Source organism: Tamandua tetradactyla, chromosome 7 (genome assembly GCF_023851605.1).
Source record: "Tamandua tetradactyla isolate mTamTet1 chromosome 7, mTamTet1.pri, whole genome shotgun sequence".
NCBI lineage: Eukaryota > Metazoa > Chordata > Mammalia > Pilosa > Myrmecophagidae > Tamandua > Tamandua tetradactyla.
This window is the reverse complement of record NC_135333.1, coordinates 8,218,310-8,244,755: the sequence shown is the minus strand read 5'-3', so window position 1 is coordinate 8,244,755 and position 26,446 is coordinate 8,218,310. Positions and strand designations below refer to the sequence as shown.

At 35.2% G+C, this 26,446-nt stretch overlaps 1 protein-coding gene across 2 annotated transcripts in view; it reads right to left on the bottom strand.

Annotated features, from left to right (window-relative positions):
* Positions 1–26,446, bottom strand: part of RYR2 (ryanodine receptor 2) — a 779,580-nt gene that overhangs the window by 380,038 nt on the left and 373,096 nt on the right. For both annotated transcript variants that reach the window (XM_077168436.1, XM_077168435.1), the window contains 2 exons: positions 25,055–25,211; positions 7,895–8,059 (listed from right to left, as the gene is read on the bottom strand). In XM_077168436.1, the coding sequence (XP_077024551.1) occupies positions 7,895–8,059; positions 25,055–25,211 (322 nt within the window). The remainder of the gene's footprint in view (positions 1–7,894; positions 8,060–25,054; positions 25,212–26,446) is intronic.

The following is a 26,446-nucleotide window of genomic DNA, read 5'->3' as shown; positions in this document are numbered from 1 at the left end:
AAATGAAGTTGAAATGGGGAACTATTTAATGAATCAGGAAATCAAATAAAATGCCAGAAGAAGGGACGAATAAACCCAAATTTTGATTCTTTGAAAAGATAAGATCACTGAGACAGATTATTCTCACAAATCAGATGAAAGAAAAATAGAAAGAAAGCAAAAACATAGAGGGTTGGGAATCAGATACAAAAGAGAATTAAAATATTATATGCCAATACTGTATGCAACTCCATGACAAATAAAGGGAGTTAGGGTGGACTTAATCACAGAGGAAATGGGTGGCTCCCCAGCAAATTGAGGGGCATCAAAATGAACCCTTCCACCAGAGTAGAAAATATGACCAGGCCAGTTTCTTTAGAAGAGATCGATACTTAAAGATTCCTGGTACACACAGTCTATTTCCTGTACTGCTTCCTCAAATTCCATTAGAGCAATCCTATCAAAAGAGAAAGTTTAATTTGTGATGATTTGTCTTCTACGGCTTCGGATCATGACCACGTTTTATTCAAAGTACCCATGAAAGATCTGCTCTGTTATCTTCTGAGTATTGCCTAAAGTTGATGCTAGGCATGTTGATCTGAGTTTCCCGTATCAGCTTTTAAAAATTCTTTAACAGTCATGAATAAATCTGTCTGCATATTAAAACCATTACGCTGAGGGCCTGGCATGACTAATAAAACCTGCTTGGGGGTGTGAGGGTAATACAGTGGGAGAATTCTCATCTGCTGTGCAGGAGACCCGGGTTTTATTCCCGATTCATGCACTTCCCAAACAAACAAACAAGCGAACAAATGAAAACCATACCAAACAACAACGCAAAAATCTTCAACAAGTGGTGCTGCAATAAGGGGATCTTCACATGGAAAAAAGAATGAAATGTAACCCCACATACAGCATACAAAGGAAAAAAAATACACTGATTAAAAGGATTAAAAAACAAGAAAAGGTCATAGGGCTAGACAGTTTTACAGCTGAGTGCTAATAACCTTTTAAAAACAAACACTCCCAATGATAGACTGTTCTAGACCATGGATCAGCAAACCTATCTCTTAGTATCTATTTTTAGTTTTGCCTGTGAATGGGTTTTACATTTTTAATGGTGGAAAAAGACCAAAAGAAGTATATTTAATAGCACATGAAGACTGTATGAAAATCAAATTTTAGTATCCAAACATAAGTATAAATTAATTTTACTTAAGAATATATAACAATAATTTTAAATGTAACATTATTTAACCAAATCCAGCAGGATTTCAAAAAATAATACACTATTATCAGGACACTATAACCCAGTAGGGTTTATTCAAGAACTCTTTAATATCAGGATGTCTACCTATTCTATCAACACATCAAAGCATTATTTTTATCTCCTTTGATAAAACCAGCAATCAGTCCTATTTTTTGAAAAGCTAGGAAAAACAAGGATAGAAAGGCCCTAGTTAAGTATGAAAAATCAGCTGCCCACAGGATGCAGAAAGTTATGACTTCCATTAAATAGGAGTAAAAATTCACAGTGAGAAAGCATGCTGAGATCAATAAACAACCAGAACAGACAAAAAGACAAAAAGCTGAGATTACAAAGTGAACTGGGTGAGATGACAAAAAAGACTAAGAAACAAAAATTTCGATAGCATTGAATGGGGTTGAAGAACAGAACTGTGCCAAAGAGAACAAACTTAGTGACTTGGAGAACACAATTGAGAAGTAAAATGCAGAGGCAAGTGGAGAGAGATAACATTATAGACAGGGAGGATGGGAGACAAGGAGTTAGACATGTTCTTAAGAAACAAACTAGGAAACCGAAACTGCACAAAAACGGAAATCAAAAATGCATTTAAACAATACTCTTGGTTTTAAAAGGATCTATTCATGCTGATTAAAAACCCTTGGTGCCAACTGAATTTCATAATGCAGAATTTTTCAGACTTTCAAAAATGCAATATGGCGTATAAAAGGTAGCATCCCAGTGTATTGTAGTGTGCTATATTTCTATAGGAAAACATATGAACATTCACATTACATGGGATAAATACAAACTATGAATAATGATTCTAGAATTTTTGTATTTACATGAAATGAAAATATCAACACTGAAAGCATGACATTGGAAGACAGTGTGAAAAATGTAAAAATGTGGAGATTATACCACTACATGCCTTTCTTTTAAAATTAAATGATTGGAGGACATCATCTAACCGGGGAGAATGTAACAAGAATGAGAAAATTAATGTTATCATTGCCTCACTAATAAAGTCTCTCTATAAGTACTGATTATATTAACTGGTTTTAGAAAGTAATAATTTTAGAGATTCTCATTAGATTTATTTTTCTATTACCTATAAAGTCTGTTTCTTATGGTTACCTGACTAACTTGAGCAGGATTTCTCTAACAGTGTTGTCAAACTATTCAGAAAGGCACGTTCTACGTCTACCCAAGATGGAGAGTGGAAGTCCATTTTGACTTCATATTGCCCATGGCTAAGAAATAAGACAACAGGCCACAGTGGCTCAGTGGCAGAGTTCTTGCCTGCCATGCCGGACACCCGGGTTCATTTCCCAGTGCCTGCCCATGCACAAAAAAAGAAAGAAAAAGAAATAAGACAACGGGGTAACAATAAAAACACTGGCATTACTGGAGTGCAACTGAAGACAGGGTGGGTGGAGGTGAGGTGAAATGAGTGGTCTCATATGTCATGGTGAGGAGATGGGAATCATCACAGGAGACAAGGACTAGATATGAAGGGTTTTAAGCCTGGCTTAATGTACAGTCAGAGTGGCATCGAAAGAGTTAAGACAGGGCAGAGCGATTCGTTTGGAGGCCATGGAAATAACCCATAGGAGAGGAGACACCGGAAAGGCTGAACTAGATTTGTCAGGATGGTTAGAGGAGACAGATATGATGTATTTTGAAGATCAAACTCCCAAGTGTTGGTAGTTTATTGTATACAGGAGAATGAATCAAGGAAATCGTGGAAATTCTTGGTACTTAGTTTCTATATAGTTTATTTAAAAGATTAATATAAAATTTGTCTAAAATTTCATGGGAAGTGTAAGAATAGTTTAGTGGTAGAATTCTTGCCTGCCAGTGGGGATATCAGGGTTCAGTTCCCAGCCCATGCACTTATCAAAACAAACAAACGAGCAAAGAAAGAAAGAAAAACAAACAGAAAATTCAGCAAGTGGTGCTGCAATAAAGGGATACGCACAAGGAAAAAGAATGAAATGTGACCCCATCATACAGCATACAAAAAAATATTCATATGTACAGTATACCAGAAATCACTTTCTTTGCAACTGTTTAAACTTATAACGAAAAGAATGTGATAATGATTTTAAAAACACATTCAGGGTATGTGGCCAAAAAACGTTGGCGACAACTGTTTTAAGCTGTGTTTTAGTTCTTAAAGCATATAGCATAGGGGCCTAATACCTGAAGATTTTCCAAGTGAGTTTCTCTTTGAAATTTATTTCTATCTTAAAATGTGTATCTACGTTTTACCATTTCTATCTATATATTTTTTTCTATTACAAAAAGCCATATTCAACTTTTAAGAAAGGTTATAGGGAAAACTGAGTTGGTAGACAAGAACTCATAGAAAGCAATATCTGAGTTAAGAATTTTGTCTTCCTCTGTTTTAAGTTTTCTGAAATCTATTTTGAACTTTTATCTTTCTGGTCCATATGGAGATTTAACCACACAGAACATAGTACAGAAAATCCAATAACGTTGCCATCCGTAAAATAAAAATAAAAAGCCAAACAATGAAACTCATCTATGATGTTTCAAGTTATGATACTGGTTATGTTGAGAGTGGAAGTAAATGGAAGGGAGCACAAGGTGGAGGAGGGCGAAAGAGGAGTGTTGCTAAAATATATAAATATATAGCTCTGGCTTTTGTAGAAGTCACATCATAAAAACTAAAAAGAAACAGGCAATATTAATTTTAATAATAAGTGTGATTTTAGCCAATATACCCAAACATTATTTCAGCATGGAATCAATGTAAAAACGTGTTAATGAGATCTTTTACCTTCTCTTTTCATTTGTTTTCAAAGTCCAGTGTGTATTTGATATTAACAGAATATTCAATTCAAACAAAAATTTAATCAAAAACACTTGATTTTCATTTTAAATTCATAACATTTATAGTTGAAAAATATATTCATTCACATGCTCAAGTTTTTCTAAACATTCTTAAGGATCTTCTATTAAATGGCAGAAGTTTTTAAATTTTAATTATATTAAATTTTATAGAAAACCTAAATATTCAGATCTTCTAGCACTGAACACATTTTAAGTAGTGAAGAGCCACATGGCTTGTAGCTACTGATTTGGACAACATGGATCTACTGCTCGTTTCAGTGCATAGTAAAGTAAAACAACATAAGTGTAGTGAGGAAACTGTTAGACACATCCAGAATGTGGGGCATTCTACAAATGCCTTGGAGTCATCAAAAAATCAATCCTGGGGCAAAAATAAGTGAGGGGCCATTCCAGATTAGAAGTGACTAAAATGGCATAAACAATTGAATCATTGCTTTAACCTTGTTTGGATGAAGATAAAATCTGAGCTATAAAAGGCATTCTTAGGACATGTACTGATTTGAAAGGATATGTGTACCCTTGAAAAGCCATGTTTTAATCAAAATCCCATTTCGTAAAGGCAGAATAATCCCTATTCAATACTGTATGTTTGAAACTGTAATCAGATCATCTCCCTGGAGATGTGATTTATCAAGAGTGGATGTTAAGGTGGGTTAGGTGATGACATGTCTCCACCCATTGGGGTGGGTCTTGATAAGTTTATGGAGTCCTATAAAAGAGGAAACATTTTGGAGAATGAAGAACATTCGGAGAGAGCAGAGAATGCTGCAGCACCACGAAGCAGAGAGTCCATGAGCCAGGGACCTTTGGAGATGAAGAAGGAAAACGCCTCCTGGGGAGCTTCATGAAACTGAAAGCCAGGAGAGAAAGCTAGCAGATGACGCCATGTTCACCATGTGCCCTTCCAGCTGAGAGAGAAGCCCTGACTGTGTTCGCCATGTGCCTTCTCACTTGAGAGAGAAACCCTGAACTTCATCGGCCTTCTTGAGCAAAGGTATCTTTCCCTGGATGCCTTTGATTGGACATTTCTATAGATTTGTTTTAATTGGGACACTTTCTCAGCCTTAGAACTGTAAACTAGCAACTTATTAAATTCCTCTTTTTAAAAGTCATTCTGTTTCTGGTAAATTGCATTCTGGCAGCTAGCAAACTAGAACAGGACACTAGAAGAAATTCGAACATGAACAGGGTATTAGATGATGAAATGGGATTATTGTTAGTTTCCTTAGGTATAATAATGGTACTGTGGTTATATAGAAGAATCTCTTTATTCTTAGGAAACACGTGTGGATTTATGTTTTATGTGTGTATCTACATTAGAGGTGGAGAAGAAAGAAATGGAAGGAGGAGAAGAGTAAAGGAAAGCACATATTGCAAAATATTAATAATTGTTGAATCTAAGTCCAAGGTATGTGAACATTCATTACGTGAGTCTCTACCTTTCAGTATTTTAAAACTTTTCCAAATAAAATGTTATGAAAAAAATAAAAAATCTGCTGCATCTGTAGAAAAGCAAGAGCCAAATACCATTGTCAAAATAAAAATTGGCTTTGAAGCCAAAGCAACCTCCTCTGCTGCAATTTGGATGACATTAGCTTTTCATCTTCCAAATTATAATAAACAACTCTCAGAGAAGTCTGTATGCTCATGATTCTGCTCTGCTAATGCAGCTGGAGCTCAAGCTAGTGTGGATGGAGGCTCTCACTAACTCAACTGTAACTCCACACCCTCAAAAAACACGTGTTTCATTCAACAAACATGTTCTCAACACCTTGCATGATTCAGGCACTGTTCTAGATACTGGGAATAGAAAATTAAGAGACAGGGTTCAATTCTCAGAATTATATATTCTATATAGAAATATAGAATAAATCACAATTATGTACCTTGGTTACACCCTTTCCTTTCTGTCCCTCCCTTTAAACTGGGAATTAAACTTAGTTTAACCTCTGGCTCTTTTGGATTCTGAGGTCCACCAAAAGCAGCTTTAGATCTTTGGATCCAAACAAGCAATAGTATGGGTAAATGATGCAGACATGATATTTAGTGAAAGAATCCATACACAACTGAGTGCATACTATATGATTTCATTTGTATAATGTTCTAGAACAGGCAAAACTAATAATGGTAGAAAACAAATCACAAGAGTGGATGCCTCTGAGGGAAAGGAGTGCAGATGACCTGGAAAGGAATATTGGAGAACTTCCTGGGGAAATGGAAATGTTTTATAAGTATGTGGGTCACTCAGTGTTCCGGTTTGAAAGGATGTATACACCCTAGAAAAGCCCTGTTTTAATCCTAATCTCATTTTGTAAAGGCAGCCGTTTCTTCTAATCCCTATGCAATACTGTATGTTTGAATCTGTAATTAGATCATCTCCCTGGAGATGTATCCCATTCAAGAATGTTGTTAAACTGAATTAGGGGAGATGTGTCTCCACCCATTTGGGTGGGTCTTCATTGTTTTACTGGAGTCCTATAAAAGAGGAAATATTTTGGAGAATGAGAGACTTGGAGAGAGCAGAGAATGCTGCAGCACCACAAAGAGATTCAGAGAGAGCAGAGCAGAATGACATAGCCACAAGAAGCATCATGGAGCGACCTTTGAAAAATGAAGAAGGAAAACACCTCCCGGGGAACTTCATGAAGGGAAGTCAGTAGAGAAAGCTAGCAGATGATGCCATGTTCACCATGTGCCTTTCCAGATGAGAGAGAAACCCTGACCCTGTTTGCCATGTGCCTTCTGACTTGAGAGAGAAACCCTGAACTTCATTGGCCTTCTTGAACCAAGGTACCTTTTTCTGGATGCCTTAGATTGGACATTTCTATAGACTTGTTTTAATTGGGACTATTTCTGGGCCTCAGAACTGGAAACTATTAAAACACTTATTAAATTCCCCTTTTAAAAGCCATTCCATCCTCGGTATATTGCATTCTGGCAGCTAGCAAACTAGAACACTCAGGTACGTCCTTTTGTCAAAACTCTACAGAAAAGTTTTTGTATTTGAATGTATGTAAATTTTACTTTAAAAATTTCAAATAAAATACCATTAATAATCTGGTGAAAGATGGCAAGGGGTGGAGATAGAAATGAGACAACAATGGAAAATTGTAAGAAAGAAGTTCTGTTGTAATCTTTAAACTTAATCTTTGGAAGATGAAAAGAAGTTGGGCAGACAAGCTAAGTTTAAAGGATATTCTAAACAAGAAAACAGTAAATGTTAAGTGTCAAATGTGAAGTTAAAAAAACAGTTTAAAAAAAAAAAGTAAATTCAAGGCGTGTGCCTTGAACTCAGTAAACCTGAAAATGATGGCTACAGAATGGTGAAGCAGTGGACACTGGGCACAGAAGAGGCAAAGCCAAATGTCAGGCAGGGTATTACAGCAATACCGAAACATTTGATCTTTCTCTTGTGTGCAATGGTTATCATTGAAAAACTTATAGTTGGGAGAGTACATTAGTACTTCTGTATTTTAGAAACAAAATCCTGACAGCAGCAAGGAAAACAAACTTAAATAGGGTTAGAGACTAAGCTAGAATCCAGGAGAGTATATTTCTTCACTTAATAATACTTCATTTAAATACATAAATCCTATATATCAGTGATGTAATTCCAGCAGTGCTCATGTACAAAAATGAAAATATCTGTTATGGTGGGATTTGACTTCTAGCATGAAAAATAACGAATTTTAGCAGGTAGCTAAAATTGTTAGCTATCTCTCGTCTTGCACATATGCTTCTTATTCTTATGAAGTGACTGCAATAAATCAAGATTTCCTATAGTCTTACCTTGCGCTGTACGGATCCCATCCTCACAGACTTTGCATCCACAGACTGGTAAGTAAGCCACAAGCCCGTGTCTACATGCTGTATATAGCATACTGAGTCACCATATTTTATTTCAGATGTTCCCATGCCATCTACTTCTTTTCTCACCCCCGCATCCAATTTTTCCTAAGGAGAGAGATAAAAAAAACATAAAAAAGATAAACCAAACATTTTAAAAATATTTGTGTATGTCAAATGAATTTCGCTTAGTTCTAAATCTGTAATTGGAAAAAAAATTAGTCCTCTAAATCCGCTGAAATAATAATAAATGATCTATTCTAGCAGTTCAACAGCTACTGAAAATGGATACTAGAAAACCATAAAAATAAATATCTTCTTAAATTATTTACAATGTTAGAAAAGCGTTTGTCCATAACAAATAATTTTTGTTGCTTACTGACAAGCTCCAAGTAAGAGATCTTAAAATTAGCAGTTTAGGCCTAATGTTCTTCCCAGTTGTTTTTTTGTTTTTTTGTTTTTCCATTGATTGGAAATTAACAGGTTTTGAAGACAGAAAGATCCTGTTATGCACCCAACCTCTGTCACTTATTACCTCTGTGACCTTGGGACAAGTTAGTTAAAACTTTTAAGCCTGTTTTCAAATCTGTAAAGAAAGGGAATAAAAGCACCTGCCGGATAGGAACAGAGAAAATAGGATAATGCATGTAAATTTTTCAGCATAGTTCCCAGGGTAAAATAAGCACTAATAAGTTTCAGTGATTTTGATTGCGGCAGTGATGGTAATGATGCTGATGAAGATGTTAATAATAATTTCTTTTGAACTAATCAAAGCTATAACCCACTGTCCACTACTGCAATTTCCAGCTTGGACTACAGTGGCATTCACGCCTAACGGGTGGCCACGCCACAGCACCCTCTGCTCTGAACTCACCATCAATCCCCTGGTATCAACTACTTGTTTCTTTTAAATAACTATTTATTTTGATATTTCATCCTCCGACATGAGCCCTTCCAGTTTTTTCCTACCATGCTTATCTCTGTTCTTCAATAATTCATTATGTCTAGAAGTTTAGTATAGTCCTTCAAACCACAATGAAAAAAATCTAACATTGTTTTGCTCTCAGTAACTCTTTCTGTGGTACCTTATGTTCTCCTCCCTGGTCTACCTTTTCTTCTTAAATCTTACTTTAATTTTTTTCTAGGTCTTTGTTTAATTGACTGTTGTTTGAAATTAGTAATAATCAGTGATGCAAATGTTCTTGAAGGTTAGGTTGGAATGAAATTTGCACAGTACATGAAAAGGAGTTATTCAAATAAAACAAAACTTTGACAGAGTTTCCAAAATATCTGTATGCTGTACTAAAAATTTATGGCCTGAAAATGATTATGGACATCCCATCAACAATGGAAAATTAATACTAAAATGAGGAGAAATTATCAATACAAAAAGTCAAGATCAAAAAAAAGAATCAGGGCAGGCCTCGGTGGCTCAGTGGAAGAGTTCTCACCCGGGAGAACCAGGTTCAATTCCTGGTGCCTACCCATGCAAAAAAAAAAAGAATCACTGAAATGTAATCAGATATTTTATGTGTAAGGGAATTGTTTGTGTTTGTATGTTGCTTTGTCAATAAAAATATTTTTAAAAAAGTCAAGACCATCCAAGTAAATTAATACAACACTAAAATAAGTTGATTAAATGTTAAACAAATAATTTGAAACACTATGCTAGGAATCTGCAATAAAACAGAGAAAAAACCACACCAGTTTCATCTATCAAATCAAATGAACAACTGGTCGAATTATACCAACATTATTAATAGGAAAATTAAATTTTAAGGAAAAAACCAATAATGTAATTATTTCTTCAGAATAAAATAATGAGCCTCTAATACTCATTTGGTCCTTTGCTCTTTTCCAGGAAAATAGTTTGGAGCTATTTATAGACTTGTGGATTATGTTTTGATAAGTTACAATAATTAATTATAAAGTTATATGTTTTTGCATCTTTATTTAAATAGTTCATATCACTTTCTGGACTGGAAATTTTAACTGAAAGGTTTCAAGAGGACTGTTCTTTACTGATTACTCTGATCCTAAATTCAGGTAAAACTGCTAAAGTAATATTATAAAAAAGAAGCATGATCATTTCCTATATGAAATGAAGGCCAATCATGTTCTTTCCTTTTATTTGCTGCCATTTTCTGTGGCTCAGAAAAATCAGCTGAAATTCAGAGGAAAATAAGCTAGTTGCTTTGATTGCCCATAAACAAACTGTAAGCCAAGAATGTGACAATTGCTAAAAAACACCTAAAAGAAAATTAGGCTGTACTACTAGAACTAACGTATCCTAATTTGGAAGCAATAATCTTACTGAACCTCTGAATTAGCTGAATTATATCTAAATTAATGGATTTTAGTTGTGGCATCACCTTCAATTTTTCTTTTTGGTTTGAGGTGGTCCAGCATGGAGAAATGACGGAGTAGTTTAGTTTACCTATTGTCCCATAGATAGCAACTATAAAACCTGGATAAAATATTTTTCAGAATCAGACATCAAGAGTCACCAAAAGAAGGAAGAAATGGAGGGTAGACTTTTCATGAAAGATAAATGTTAATCAATGAGATCTGTGCCTTTGTGGTCCTTTGCCTCAGGTCATGTCCTGTCCAACCTGCCTGGAGCCGAAGCAGAAGAGAGTTGCAGCCTAACTGGCTTGAGGTATTGTAGGGTGGAGTTCAGGTCACAGCCAAGAAGTTAGATGGCTAAGTCCTGAATTACAGAGGTGTCTAAAAAAATCTGCTATGAGTTCAATCGATTTCAGCTGATCACTAAAGCCTGCATGCTCAGGGAAGGCCCAGTAAAAAGGCACCAGATGGAAGCAGAGATATAAGCAACTGCCCACTGTAAAACAGAGGAACTGGAGTTTCACTCCAGCAAAGTTAACTGCCTGACAAAATCAAAAGCACTCTTTAGGAAGACCTAGAAAATCTGAGAGCTTCTACAGCATTGTCATTTCTAATATCCAATACACAGTCAAAAATAAATATATGTGACAAAGCAAGAAAACATCACTGATAATAAAGAGAAAACAAATCAGCAAGGGAAAATGACCCAGAAATGGTCCAGATGCTATCATGAGTAGCAAGGACTTAAAAGCAACTATGATAAATGTGAAACATGTTCAAGGATATAAAGAAAAATACATGTGTAATAAATAAACAGATGAGGAATCTCACTCATGAAATATACACATACATATGTATATATATACACACACCAAGAGAGAGAGGGAGGAGAGAGAAAAGTAATACAATGAAATACAAACTTCACTACTGGATGGATTAGCATCAGATTGGAATTGTAGAACAAACAGTAAATGTAGTTGAAAATAGATAAATTGAATTTTTTCTATCTGAAGATCAGAGATTTCATAAAGATGAGAAATAAGAAAAATAATAAAGCTGCAGAGACCTGTGGTACAATATCAAGCACTCTCACCTAAGCTTAATTGGAGTCTCAGAGAGAGAAGTGGGGAAGAGAATATAAGGTAGAAAAAATATCTGCAAAATAATGCTCCAAACCCACCTACTTTGGTAAGCTACTTTAACTTAAAACCATTTTTTAAAATCTCAAACAGGAGGAATAAAAATAAAGCCACACCTAGGCATTTCTTGAGCAAATTACTAAAATGCAAAAATAAAGCGCAAATCTTGAAAGCTGCCAGAAAAAAAAAAAAAAAGACATATACATACAGGAAAATAACAGCATAAATGATGGCAATCTCCCTCTAAAAACAACGGACATCTGAAGAGAATGAAATGATGTGGTGGTTTCAAAATACATCCATAAATTCTTTCACATAATTCTCTTCAAAGTGGAAATCTAATTCTACCCTCAGAATGGGACAGGTTTGGTGACAAGCTTGTAATGAACAGAAAGTGGTGGAAATGACAAGGAGAGGCTTCCAAAACTACATCATAAAAGATGCTCTTCTCCCATGGGGTCTCTGTGTTGAATCACCTGCTCTGAAAGAAGCAAGCCACCATAGGGAGATGTTCAAGCAGACCTGTGGCAAGGAACAAAGGCTTTTTGACAACAGTAGCACAGAATTACCAGCCATGGGGGCGAGCCATCCTATAAACGTATCTTCTATTCCAGGGACCAAGAAACTACCGCCCGCAGGACAAATATTTCCTGTTGCCTACTTGTCTCTGTCCCATGAACTAATAATATAACGATCTTTAAATTTTAAACGGTTGCACAAAAATCAAAACCAAAATATTTTATGACATATGAATATTTTTTGAAAAGTCCATAAAAATGCTTATTAAAACACAGCTATGATCAATCACTTCTGTATTTTTTAAGGCTCCTTCACGTGACTTCACAATACAGTGGCAGACATGATAGGTGCAATTGAGATAATATGTCCCCCAAAATGTTTACTATTTGGCCCTTTAAGGAGAAAGTTTGCTCTAGTCCCTGTTAAATTGTCAGATGACTGTAGTCCTGGACAATATCTTTTCTATTGATTTTTTGAAAGACTCCAAGTCAGATCATCCAGCTAAGTCACTCCTGAATTCCTGACTCAGAGAAACTCTGAGGTAATAAGTGCTCATTGTTTATTTATGTCGTTAAGATCTGAGGCAATTTTAAAATGCAACAAAAGAAAACTAATACAAATAACAGACTGAAACATAGTGAAAGAAAAACCTATTAACTCATAAACCATCAACACAACAAAAAAAGAGACAGAAAGACAGGAAAGAAAGAAGCAAAACTATCCCTATTAGTAGAGAATGTGATTTTATTTAGACAGAAAATCCTATGAAATAAAAAAACCAGCAATAGCAAAATAACTAAAGCTAGTAAGTTAAATCTGCACGATCACAGGTAAAAGATCAACAAGCAAAAAATCAACTGTTTACCATTGCAACTATTAGAAAATAAAGAAGTAAAAAAATTTCATTTAAAGTAGCATAAAAAAATACAAACTTCTTAACCTGTGAAACCTCTATGCTAAAATCTACAACCTAAGAAAAAATTTAAAAGACCTAAATTAATGAAGAGATTTTTCCAAATACATAATAGTAATCAGAAGACACAGCTGCTAAGATGTCAATTCCCCTATAATTTATTCAATACAAAATGAACCATAATTTCAATAGGATCATTTTTATAAGAAGGTGACAAGCTGATTCTAAAATTTATATGGCAATTCGAAGGACTAGAATAAACAAAACACTTGAATGAGGGCAGAAAAAGAACAAAGCTTGGGACATAGGCTGCTAAATTGCAAGAAGTAGTATAAACTTCATTCAAGATAGTGCGGAACTGGCCTAAAAATATACAAGTAGACCAAGGTACAGAAGAGAGGAAGGTTATATAGACTCACAGGTGATTTCTGTCAAAGGTACCAAAGTAAGTTAAAGTAGAAAGAAAAACCTTTTCAATTAATATTATCGGAACAACCGTACTTCATATGTAAAAAATAAAAGTGGAGTAGAGAGGGGTTGTAGACATCACCATAGAAGCTGGAAAAAAACAAAGCTTTTCTTTGAAAATACAGGAGAATATAATCACAAGCTGGTACAGACTAAAAAGCAAAAATCTGAAAAGACAAGAATTTGTAAGACCTCATCAAATTTAAAAGCTTCTGCCCATTAAATGACATCATTAAGAAAATAAATAGCCAAGTTACACATTAGGAGAAAATAATCACAAAATATATATATAACAAATAACTTGGAAACAGAATATATAAAGAACTTCTAACCTCAGTAAGTCAAAAAAAATTTAAGAAATGGATAAAAGACTTTAACGGTTTACAAAGAAAGATATATAAACAGTTAATAAACACATGAAAGAGTCCTCAACATCATTAGCCGCCAGAGAAAAGCTAATTAAAACCACAACAATTAAACTACACACTCCCTAGAATGGCTAAAATTTAAAAGATTGGCCATATAAAATGTTGCCAAGCATGTAGCCCTACTATAAGTCGCATATATTGCTGGTGGGAATGTTAAAATGACTTTGGGAAATGTCTGAATTTCTCATAAAGTTAAGTAAGCACCCACCCTTTCACCCAGTTATTCCACTGCTTGGTGTTAGTCCAAGGGAAATGAAAACAAATGTCCATAAAAAGACTTGTATAAGAACACGCACACAGCAACATTATTCCCAGTAACCAAAAGCTGGAAATAACTCAAGCACCTGTCAACAGGAGATGTCAAATTGTTGACATTAAAAGAAAAAATGGAACACTACTCAATAATAAAAAGAAATTAACCATCAGATATATGCAGCAACATGGAGAGATGTCACAAGCACTATGCTAAGTGAAAGAAACCAAACACAAAAGAACACATACTGCATGTTTCCATTATATGAAGTTCTAGATCAGGCAAAAAAACAGTCTGTGTTGGAAAAAAAAAATCACAAGAATAGTTGCCTCTCAGGGCAAAGTGTTGAGAATAATCTTAGGAGGAATATTGGGCAAATTTGTGGAGAAATGAAAATGTCCTGTACTGTGATAAGTATGTGGATAAACATGAGTTTCCATCTGTCAAAATTGTGCACCTAAGTTTTTGTATTTTCATATAATACACATTTTATCTCAAAAATGACAAGATAGTAATAATCTAGTACAAAGATGGTATATGTATAGACAAAACAAGAATGGGAGACTCTTAACAATTTTTGAAGATGACTTAGTATCTAATTGTGCATCCTGTTGATCTTGACAGCCAGAAAACACAAAGAATTTTTTAACACAGTCTAGAATTATTGCAAAGACCATTGTTTTTGCTGTAATGGGTTTGTTTGTCCTTTGTGATTTGTGTACTCTCATAGCACTATGAACTTTCATAATCAGAGCCAGGCTCACATTTCATGGAAGCTCTCCTCAAATGTCTTCTTTCCCACTTAACTATCAATCAGCTCTGCGAGGGCAAGAATCACATGTCTGCTTCTCCCACTCTCATCCCTCAAAGACCCAGGACCCAGAACAGGGCAAATGGAAGGCTCTCAAGAAACACTTATTGAATGAATTAATCAATGAATAATGAACAATGAATTTATAGAGAGAAATCACATTACAAAGTCTCCCCTTCAGATTTCCCATAGAAAATGTGCTAACAAACTACCCACCCCTAACATTTAAATAATTCCATTAATGCCTCCTTGGAAAATCTAATTTTTAAATGAATACCAAATGGTTCCAGAAATCAAGAAGACTGGCCTGAAAATTATTAAGGGATTATTTTGGCACTGACTATACCAAATAGACTCATTATAAAGCCAAAACTATTTCTGACGATTATGGCTTCATTATATGATATATATAGGCATTAGGTACATCAAACTATACTCAATAGGAAAATTAAAACTTACTGTTGGATTGCTATATGAACCAGGTGATTCAAAAAGATATCTTGTAGTATTAGGTGAAATTAACCTTAAGTCTACTCAAATTATTCTGTCAGGTGGCTGATAGGAAAAAAAATTGTCCACATCCCTTGATGAGGTAATTTTGATTTTTCTTTTTAATAACTGGGTCTCCTTAAGACAAATAATGGTTCACATTAGGCAGAAGAGTTAAAAGGTTAAAAAAATATATTTTCATTTGCTTCTCTATGGTGCTGCAGTGCAACACAGAATAGCTGGTCACCATGAAATATGAGTTAGAAAATATAAGTCAGAGAAATGATCGGGAATGGCATGTCAGGCCACAGATGCAAAAAAAAAAAAAACAGTTCTCTTTATCCCTGGCATTCAGAAACCTCATGTGTATATACCCTAGTGTGTGAGCTGTGGAAAGGAGTGATTCTGAAAATTTTTTGTGCTATTTTTTCAAAGGTCTGCTAAGCTAGCAGTAAAATAGGGTCACAGAGCTTTAGAAATCCTCTAACACTTAATAAAATCCACTTCTGCAGAGTAAGTAGGACCTCTGAATATGATGGATTATCACTCCTGTGATTAGGTTACATTATATGGAAAAGAAGAAGGGATTTTTGCAGATGTAATTAAGGTCCCTTATCAGTTCACTTTGAGTAAATCAAATAGATTATCCTGGGTGGGCCTGACTTAATCAGACGAGCCTCTTAAAGCAGGCTTAGGTTATCCCTCAGCTCACTGACTATAATCAGCTAATGCCCCTGGGGTTCTATTCTACTCGTGACTGCCTCTGGACAACAGCCTTGGCCTGTGTTTGAAGATTCACGTCTGCTCCTGATCTTTTCCCCTTCTTGAACTCTGACTTTACTTAGCTAGTTCCCACAAATGCTTAAGGCAAATCCTTGTAATAAACCTCTTAATTCAAATGGATCTCCTATTAGCACCACTTCTCTGGCTGACCCCGACTGATGTACCTTGTCTTAGCAATAGAAGCTTCAGGAAGTTCACTCTCAGGCTTGCTGCTATTAAACAGGATCAGTATAAAAATTAAGCTGAACTTCCATATCCTTAGTAAAATCATAGATGGCATTATTGTCTATTATATTATAAACAAGCCCTTGAGAAAAAATTACTGCAGAAAATTTCTACTTGCGTTTAATATTCAACTATCTTCTCCAACAATAAATTTGTGTAAGTTTTGATAAGATGTTTAAAGAACATTGCAAGTTCTCCAGTTCGTTTTTATTTTCAGGATATTAAGAGTTTAAATATTGCCCAACTATAATAATCAGTTGATCACAGGTGAATAACCCAGTTTCTTTGTCTGCCATTCTTCTCCTTAATATTATCAGCATTAGTAGTTTTAAATCTTTAATTTTCTGACTAAAGAGCACTTTAGCATAATTATTCAGGCTTGAAGTCTAGATAATGTCACCTAACTTAACCAAGCCTCAGTTTCCACATCTGCAAGGTGAAGATTAAAAGTAGTACCCAAACTACATAGAGTTGTAGCAGGATTAAATGAGGTAATGTATGTAAGGCACTTAGCACATTGTTCAGCATGCAATCAGTTGTTAACCGTGACCCTTATTTTCATTTTGTAAGAGTGTATGTTTTGAAACATTTTAAAATATATTCTGAACAAAGAATAAAAATCCCATATAAACATAAAATTTTAAGACCAGGGACCATGATTCAATGTTAATTCACATAATGAAACTGCTTAGCTAAACAATTTTCAATAAAATGTTGACAATGTAGAAACAATGTTTCATTTTAAAAGATATATAATTTCATCTTTAATCCAGACATCTATTTTTATTCTATTTCAGTTAGCTCTAAATTCAGTGCTTCTTTAATATGTAATTGCAGAAAACATTTTTCAGCATGAATGGATTTTAATTTCATCCAGCTCCCTTTCTTCCAATTAAAATGAGGTTCTATTTTTCTAAACATTAGAATCACTACTATCAATTACTCTTTAATTTTTCACAATTTTCTAAGATACACAAACACACACACCCACATACACACACACAGCACTATACATTCCAACTAGCAGAACGGTTTTATTTTCCATTGCAGTTCTATTCCCCTTTACAGACTTATTGGTGATATAAAAACTTGAAAATCAGAATGCTCCATAACCTGGAGCATTTAAAATAAACAGCAGGGAAAGTACTGTGGATGCTGTTCAAAAGAGACTAAGTTAGCTAGACATGAATTAGTTTAGAAAATATTATCACTATAGTTATTACTATTGGAAAATGCAAAGATATTGTCACTGTTCTGCTTCTGACTACCAAAATGGGCATCCTGAGTCTCGAGCTCTAGAATATAGTCTTAGAAGCCAGGTACTATAACGAACAAGAGTCATTTTGAAAGTTCTAATTTATTATTCTAGAGCTAGGCCTGACTATTAAGCATAATTGGAGGGAGCTCAAGATACAATATGAGGAAAGTTTCAAAGAGTTTGGAAGGGGGCATAGAAAATCTCTTCCTTTTCCTTCTTCCAAGAGAAGAGTAGCTCAGGAGAATCAAGTCACTCCACACCACTTAGACTCATTGAAAAATAAGGACTTTCTTTCCATTCCCAACTGAATATATTTATACTTGGTTTTAGAATAAATTGTATTTGTTCTAAATTCTGAAGTCCACAATCCAGGACACATTTTTGCTATAGGACCTATTTTGTCCATATCATTTGTTATTTGAAACATAAGGGATTGTAAATCTGAGAAAAAAACCTTCAATCACCTGAAGGCCATTCTAGTTTAGACTGTAAAAGTCACAGGGTAATAGCAAAAGTCTATAGCCATCGCTCTGGGAAGACAGCTTACGAAGCCCAGGGGAGTTCTGCTCACACCCATTTGCTTGTAAAAGCCACATGAGTTCACGAAAAGGAAAAGAAGCCAATTTCTAAAAACTGATTAACTGTGGAATACGCTTTATACCCTAAAATACTGCAGATGACATTCACAAATTATGTTAATTTCAGAGTGGTTTTTAAAAAGTCACCATGGTCATTGATGGTGAGGTTGTATAGAAATGTAAGCTTGCATATTGCTAATTGGAATGAGTGCTGGCACAAATTTCTGAAGAGCTATTTGGCTCTGTGTGTTCATTCACTAGTGACATTTATGCAGAGTCCACAGGGCATCAGGCACCAGGTTATGGCAGCAAAATGGATGCAGAGCCTTGTTCTCTGAGTGCTTTCAGTATCAAACACCCTAAAACTCTTCATAGTCTTTTACCAAATAGTTCAACTTCTAAGAAGGAAATATTTAGATAGATACAGTTATATTCAGAGACAATAATGACCAGTTTATGAGTGGAAATTTTTAAATTACCAAATTATTCTAACATAAGGAATTTACTGCAGAAATTTTAGTAACCCTATATAATAGTATTTTGAATTATTTAAGCATTCTATTAAATAGGGAACATAGTAATACACTACTTTTTTAAAATGAAAATGAGATGCAGAATTATATATACAAAGTCCTATTTAGTATAAAAATATTTATATATTTACTGAAAAATATATATACACATATACACAAATACTGACATGAATTGTTTCTGAGTAACAGATTAGGAGTGATTGAAGTTTCTCATTATTGTACTTTTGCATTCTTCATAATTTTTTCTCTAATGACTATATATTAATTATATAATAAAATATTTCTTAAAAGAAATAATAGAAAGTTACTCTCTCTACCTCATGAGAAAAACAGCTTCATTACCTAAGCTGCCAGTGATTTTTAAATTAAAATTCTATTGTGATTTTAAAAATAAGCGTTTTCTGGAATTTCACCTCCATCTACATTCTACGCTCAGCCGTATTCTGATAAGCGGCTGTCACACTGAATATGATTAAAGTGTACGACCATAGCTTTCTAAGAACCTACATATTAGAGTGGCACCAGAAACACCAGTGTCAGGCGGAAAAGTAACTTTAAAGATAGAGAATAGTTACTTAATCTTAAGAGTAATGGGGGGGGGGGGTCCACGTTCTCTCCACCTTCATTTAACCTATGACATGGTACAGTTGCCAAAATCTAAAAACAGAATCCCTGATAGTTTCAAAACTATTTCTTTAGGCAATTATACATCAAGAGCTTTTTAAAATCTTCAGACGCTTTGACTCTGTATTTCCATTCCTAGGAACTCATCTTAAAGAAACAAAAACGTACAGAAAACTTACATTCAAGAATGTTAGTTCAATGATTTTTTTCCTTTAATAGCTTTTCTCGTAATAAAAGAAATATATCTATTTTAACAAGCAAAATATCCAGATGTCTTTAAAAAAAAAAGGCCCCCTGCCCTTACATTCTCATACATCTTCCATTTTGATCTCTCAAAAGTATTCCCAGGTCAAAGATAAGTGTATATCCTTCTACATCTATAACGTAAGCATATGCAAACACACACGTGGATTTCTTTTCTAATTAAAAATGTAAGATTTGCAAGACCTAGTATATTATGGCTTGCTTGCATTCACTCAACAATATCATCGTGGATATTTTTCCAGATCACTATATCCTGATAACCGATACCACTCAATATTATGGACATACCCATAATTCACTGAACATTGCCTTCTTCAGGTTTTTGCCATGACGATGATGAAATTAACTCACATATATCATGTCATTTTATTTCTTTAAGACACCCTGCCAAAATGTGACTGCTGAATCAATGGCTATATGTATACCAGAATAATCCTGAAATACGTTAAAATACTTTTCTCTCTTGCATTCGTATTTCCACATGAATGACCTAGCCTCTGTTTTGCCAGGGTGTTGCCATTTGTCTGAGGATTAGGAATGTGGTAGGAAAAATAAAAGAGGAAGGAGGAGTCAATATTCAGCTTTTCACAGCAGAAGTAGACAAAGTGCCTGTGGAGGGCTAGGGTGGCACTAGAGAGGCCCTGCAAGGACATACCTCTGGCGCAGCTGGGACAGCTGGAGTGAGGGAGGGAGTGCTCACTGGAACTCCATGACCTGGAGCTTAGGCAGAGGCAAGCACATGGCTAAGCCTTGGGCAGGTGGTTTCAGAGAGAAATCCTTTTGTCCACTGACTGTGGCTTGGGAAGGTGACTCATTCCCCCTGCCCCTGGCTTACCCCATCTGTGAAATGGAGCCCTGACACTCAGTGAGATCAATTATGGACAGCGCTTAGCTGTGTCTGTTGACTTTATAAAGGATAAGAGAATGTAGCAATTATCTTCTTTAAAATGCCAAGGGGTGGGGGAAGAGAGCATCCTTGCTTCCCAACTCCCTTCACAGCTCTCTAAAGGCAGGAACCGTCAGCACATTCCCAACCTTAGCCCAGGGTCAGCCCACAAAACTTCCTGAGTGAATATACGGCAAATTAGGGGCAGGAACCCTCGGGCAGCTCTCAGGCTCAGATACCCCAAAGCCCTTATAATAAATACAATGTCATTTATGTCTTCTTTATGTTAACTTATTTCTTGTCTACTTAATCTATCAGGAACTGAGAAATGGTGATTTCATGTCTCTACTACTCGGCATAACTGTTTATTTCTTCTTACATCTCCTCTAAGTTTTGCTTTATGAATTTTAAGACCATGTTATTTGTTACAGATTTTATAACAGTTACATCTTCATTGAAATGTTCTCATGGAGTGCAATTCTTTGTCTCATTTGAAACTTCCTTCTCCCTGATCTTCCACTCCATCCGATACTAAGATCCTATTGCTTATTTTATTTGCATTTTCCTGGTATTCCATTGCTCATCCCTTCAATTCCAATCTTTCCAAATACAGTTGTTTTAATGCGCCTCTTAAATTCAGCACAGGTAATACTTTATGAACCAAAAGAAACTTATTTTTGTTTTAAATTGTCAATTTAGCTTATTTACATGTATTGATATGATAAATACACTGGGTCTTCCCTCTTTCATATCTCAGCTTTTTCATTTTTATGGCTTTCCATTTTCAAGTCATTTAGCACATAGTCTATTTTCTCTGTAGACTGTGTGTGTCTGGGTCTGTGGGATCTATGGTTCTTTTGATAGAACAGCTTTACGTAACCCATTTTCCTCTCTTTCTATATTAGCCTGGATTACACACGATAATAAAGGCAATGTGTTTCCTCTTTCTCTTACCTACTTCGCTTTCTTCTACTACCTTATTTTAGTAGATGTTATTATAGCTTAGCAATTATCTTTTTATTGTTAATTATGCTTATACTTCTATTACCTGATTTTTCATTTTTAAGAAAACACTATTTGTCTTTCAACTATCCCATATCTTTGGGATTAGCCATCTTTGCCTCTATGTTTTCACCACGGAGAACAAGGCCTTTCCTAGCTGTGATTAATGGAGAATTTTGGAGAGTGCATAGAACTAGAGGCATCTGCCATACTTCACTATTCTCTGTGCTCCAGAACCAGAGTCATGAGAGAAAACACATGAGGGATGTATCATCAGACAACTGCATTCGCAGAGTTACATTTAGTCTCCCAACAGCATACTTTGTTTGCCGAATTATTTGTAATAGGCAGAAATCAGGAACAACATAATGTGCAATAAGAGGGTAATGAGTAAACAACCACAGTACATCTCTATATGGAATAGCATGCAGCCACTGAACATATGAAACAGAAAAATACCTATTATATACTGTTGAATGAAGACAAGAGGATCTAAAACTGCATCTACATTTTACAAATGTATATGTATTTTTAGAGGAAAACAAAAGATCCAAAAGGAAATTCATCAAAACATTAATATTTTATGTAATTATAGGAGATTTCTTACTCCTATACATTTTTCTTTATTTACCAAACTCTCTAAAGTAAACATGCATTGCTTTCAAAATCAGAAGAAAACATTATTAAATGACTAAAAAATCATTTAAATAGCCACAAGTAACTTCAAATCCTTATGCTTCTCACAATTATTAAAATGATGTATCTATTTTCTTGTATCATTTAGATATGATTTATATGAATCATAGCATTAAGAGTTTTGTGAAGAGAGCTTATTTCCCTAAGTACCAAAATGAATTTTTTTTTTTAATTTTCTGCACTCTTTGGTTAAATCTGGACCAAAAGCAAAACAAAAGGTCAATGGCATTAAGGGAAAAGTACACACAACTTCTGCAAATACCCCCAAAAGTTTAGTAAATATTTGTATATAAAGCTGCAAATTCTATGCAATGACATAACACCATTTTAAGAGCAACAAAATGAAATGAATTTTAAAAGTATTGGCAAAGTCCCTTGAGGGACTGGAAAAAAAATATGGAACTTTAAATTTTCCAAACTGGGAAATCCCTGAAACTCTCTCAAATATTAGGGACTCCCAAGTTCATAGGCCAAACCCTTGATTTTGAGGCTTGCTCTTATGAAACTTATTTCTGTAACCCGGTTTACAGAAAAATAAGTTTCTGGGTTATAGAAACCTTACCTATAGTTATACCTAAGAGTTACTGTCAGAGGACCTCTTTTGTTGCTCAGATGTGGCCTCTCTCTCTCTCTCTCTAAGCCCAACTCTGCATTGCCCTCCCCACCACGTGGAATGACATCCGGGGTGTAAGATTCCCTGACAATGTGAGATATGACTTCAGGGGTGCACCTGGCCATGGCACCATGGGATCGACAATGCCTACCTGACCAAAAGAGGGGAAGAAATGTAATAAAATAAGTACCAGAGGCTAACAGAGTTCAAATGGCATTGAGAGGTCATTCTGGAGGTTACTCTAATTCAAACTTCAGCAAGATATTGCTAATTGCCATGGTATGGAAAAACCCCAACCAACAGTATTCCAGTAAACCCTAAAGAATACCCAGGGCTCTATCTGTTCTTCTATAAAAGCTTCAATCACAGAGGAGCCACCAATAGATCCCATACTAGAAGAGTAGATAAAAGAATAAACATTGCTTTGTTTCATGTGTTCTAAATACTTTTATAATGAAATAACATTTTGGGGGGGAAAAAGAAGTTTCACCTGCTAAGTTTATTTTTCAGAAACCTAAAACCTCTAGATGGTTCCTAGGGCAGATAAGCCAAAAAATCCATAATTACCAAGAGCATCAACCAGGTACATCCCCTATTCTGTAATGTCAACACCCCTTTTTAACATTAGGAAGTTAGAATGGTCATTGTCCAAATATCCTTAAAGACGGGGAGAAGATCAAAGGAGAAGGAGGAGTTGCAGTAGAGAAGATAGGATTTCTACCCTATGACTACTGAATCATTATATTGATTATCCTAAATACTCATACTAAATGAGTATGACCACTGAATCATTTTATTGATAATTCTTTTTAGTCTACAGGGTCTTAGAGCAGCTAGAAGGAAACACTTAAAATTACAGAATTGTAACCCATATTTTGAAATTTGTTCTATAACTATTTGTTAAAATGTATTGCTTTTTTTGTACATATGTTATATTTCACAGTAAAAAATGTTTAAAAAATAGAATTAATTAGGCACACTGAAAACTGGTCCTTGAGGAAAAATGATTTTTCCCAAGCAAAAAATAATCAATCATTTGTTAATTCTAACAAAACGTTAGAGAATATTTACCTAGCATACAGCTCTCTAGAAAGAGAGAAAAGATAAATATAAAACCTAATAAAAAATTTTTAAAAAGCATTAATAGTGCTTATATGGGAATCTTGCTAATCTAAATCTTGACCTTGTAATATATATATTGTATTCATATTTTACCTTTCCTCATCTATTTGTGTATTGCCACCACAAATTCAACTTGAATTTAGGCAGAATGCAAAACACAGGAAAGGGTGGTGGAATCCTTAGAATTTTCCAGTAGAGAAAGCAAACAAAAACTAAGTTTCAAAAAGATGAGGTCTGAGAAACATTTTAAAGGTGCCTGTACCCAGACGAGTATATAGTAATCTGAGAAATACAAATCAAATAAACCCTTTATCTAGGAGAGGAGAATAATGTTTTGCCTGTCTGAGACAAGAGTGAACCAGTAATCTAATACCATTTCTATCACTATGGCCAAGTTTCATACTTCTCATAAAATTAGGGCCCAAATTACACAGTTATTATAAAAACGAATACAATAGACACTTGGTGTTCATAAACAGAACGCGAGATTTCCACCTATCCCTGAGACACTCACTGGCAGAACATGGGTTAATCTGCCAAGACATGACTGGCAATCCATTTTATTGTGGGGTTGATAAACTGCAAACAGTTCTGGAGGTATCGGTTGGGCCTGGCGGTACGGAAGCATCATTCCAACCTGGCTTTGGTGTGCATAATTTTTCCCAGCTGTACTCATCATGTGGTTCAGAGATGGGATTCTCATGAAAGACCTGAAGGTTTCTCCAAGGTTCTGCTGTCACAAATGATTCAGTAGGAGTATGAATAGTTTACATATTTGAGTGAATGTAAAAATGTTTCTTTGAAAAACAAAGATGCTGGTATGCATTATCATCATAGTGTCCTACAACAAAGCACAAGGTATGAGGTAACTGCGCCCAGTCAATGTCTAAGAAAACAAAAACTCTGCGTGGCTGTGTCACAGCGTAAATCATGCGGTGTAAATCACCACAGAACAACGAACCTGGGGAAACACTTGAGGATATTTTAGCCGTCTGGGAAATGGGTTTTACTGGAGAGAAATGGGTGGAAGAGAAACTGAAATTTAGAAATACATATAGAACATGCTCATGTCATTTCTCTTTTTGTTTAGCAACAAAAGGAATGCGATGAGGATATACTTACAGGTAACCCAAAATGCTATTTTCTGTCTTACCTTGGAAGAACGGAAGGTAAATGCTGTTGATTTTACATCAGCTTTTTCCTTGTCCATCAGTTGAAGGTTTTTATCTTCCATGAGACTCAAGTACTTTCCTGTGGTTACATGGCGCAGTCGGAATGGCTGACCCCATCTTATGTGGCTTCCACTCCATCTAGCAAAAAAAAAAGTGAGAACTCGATCCAATAACATGCACAATAATAGGAGAAACATCAATTAAAATGTATGGTCAGGCAATGAACAAGGGTGCTTTGCATACATTCTCTTAGCTCATGTTCTTAAAAACCTTACGATGTTTATGGTATTAATTTCTCTTTGCCAATAACAAAGTGATTATTCAGAATGATTAATACCCAATAACACACAGTTAATAAGTAGAAATGAAGTTTAACAATCTCTGATTTTAAAGGCAATGTCATCCACATTATACATTACACAAAGATGCCTAAGAGCTCGCGTCCAAAGTTAACCTCTGACCAGTAGTCACATTTATTTATTAAAATATTAAATGATATTTTATATATAACTAGTTAAAACTTGTGTTGTAATTGCACAGACTTAAAAATAGTAACATTATACCCAATACCTAACTGCACTTAATTGGAATATACACACATATTAAAATATATATAAAAAATATATATCCCCGACTAAAGGAATCTATTCCTCTGCTTTCACATGTAATGTTGAACGACGTTCAGGGGTGAAAATCTCCCTGACCATGTGGGGCATGACTCCCAGGGATGAGGCTGGCTCTAGCACCATGGGATCAACAGCGCCTTCTGGATGAAAAGGGGGAAAAGAAACTTAATAAAATAAGGCATCAGTGGCCAAGAGAGATCAAATGGTTATTTCAGAATAGTCAACAGGCTATTCTGGAGGCTATTCTTATGTAAGCTTCATTAGATAGTGCTGATTGCCATGATCTGCTAAACCCCAATCAACATCACTCCTGTTAACTCTTAAGAACACCAAGGACCCGAACTGAGGCTCTATAAGGGTTACATGCACTAGTTTTGCTTTCCTGGAACCGATAATTCCCAGAGGGTTCCTAGTTCAGATAAATTCTGAACCCAAAGGGAATAGCCTCTCCAAGATTATCCCCCTATCTTGTAGTGTTGACACCCCTTCCCAACATGAAAAAGTCAGAATGGGCACTGTCCAAAGATCCCTGTAGATCGGGAAAAGGATAAAAGGAGTAGGAGGAGGTATAACAGAGAAAATAGGACTGAAGAAACAATTATGACTGCTGAATCACTATATTAATATCCCTTCTAACTGCCAGTTTTTTGAAGCAGCTAGAAGGAAAAATCTGAGCTGGTGGAATGGAACCTCATGACAAACTCAGGGATCTGTTCTGTAACTACTTGGTGAAGTGTGCTTTGAAAA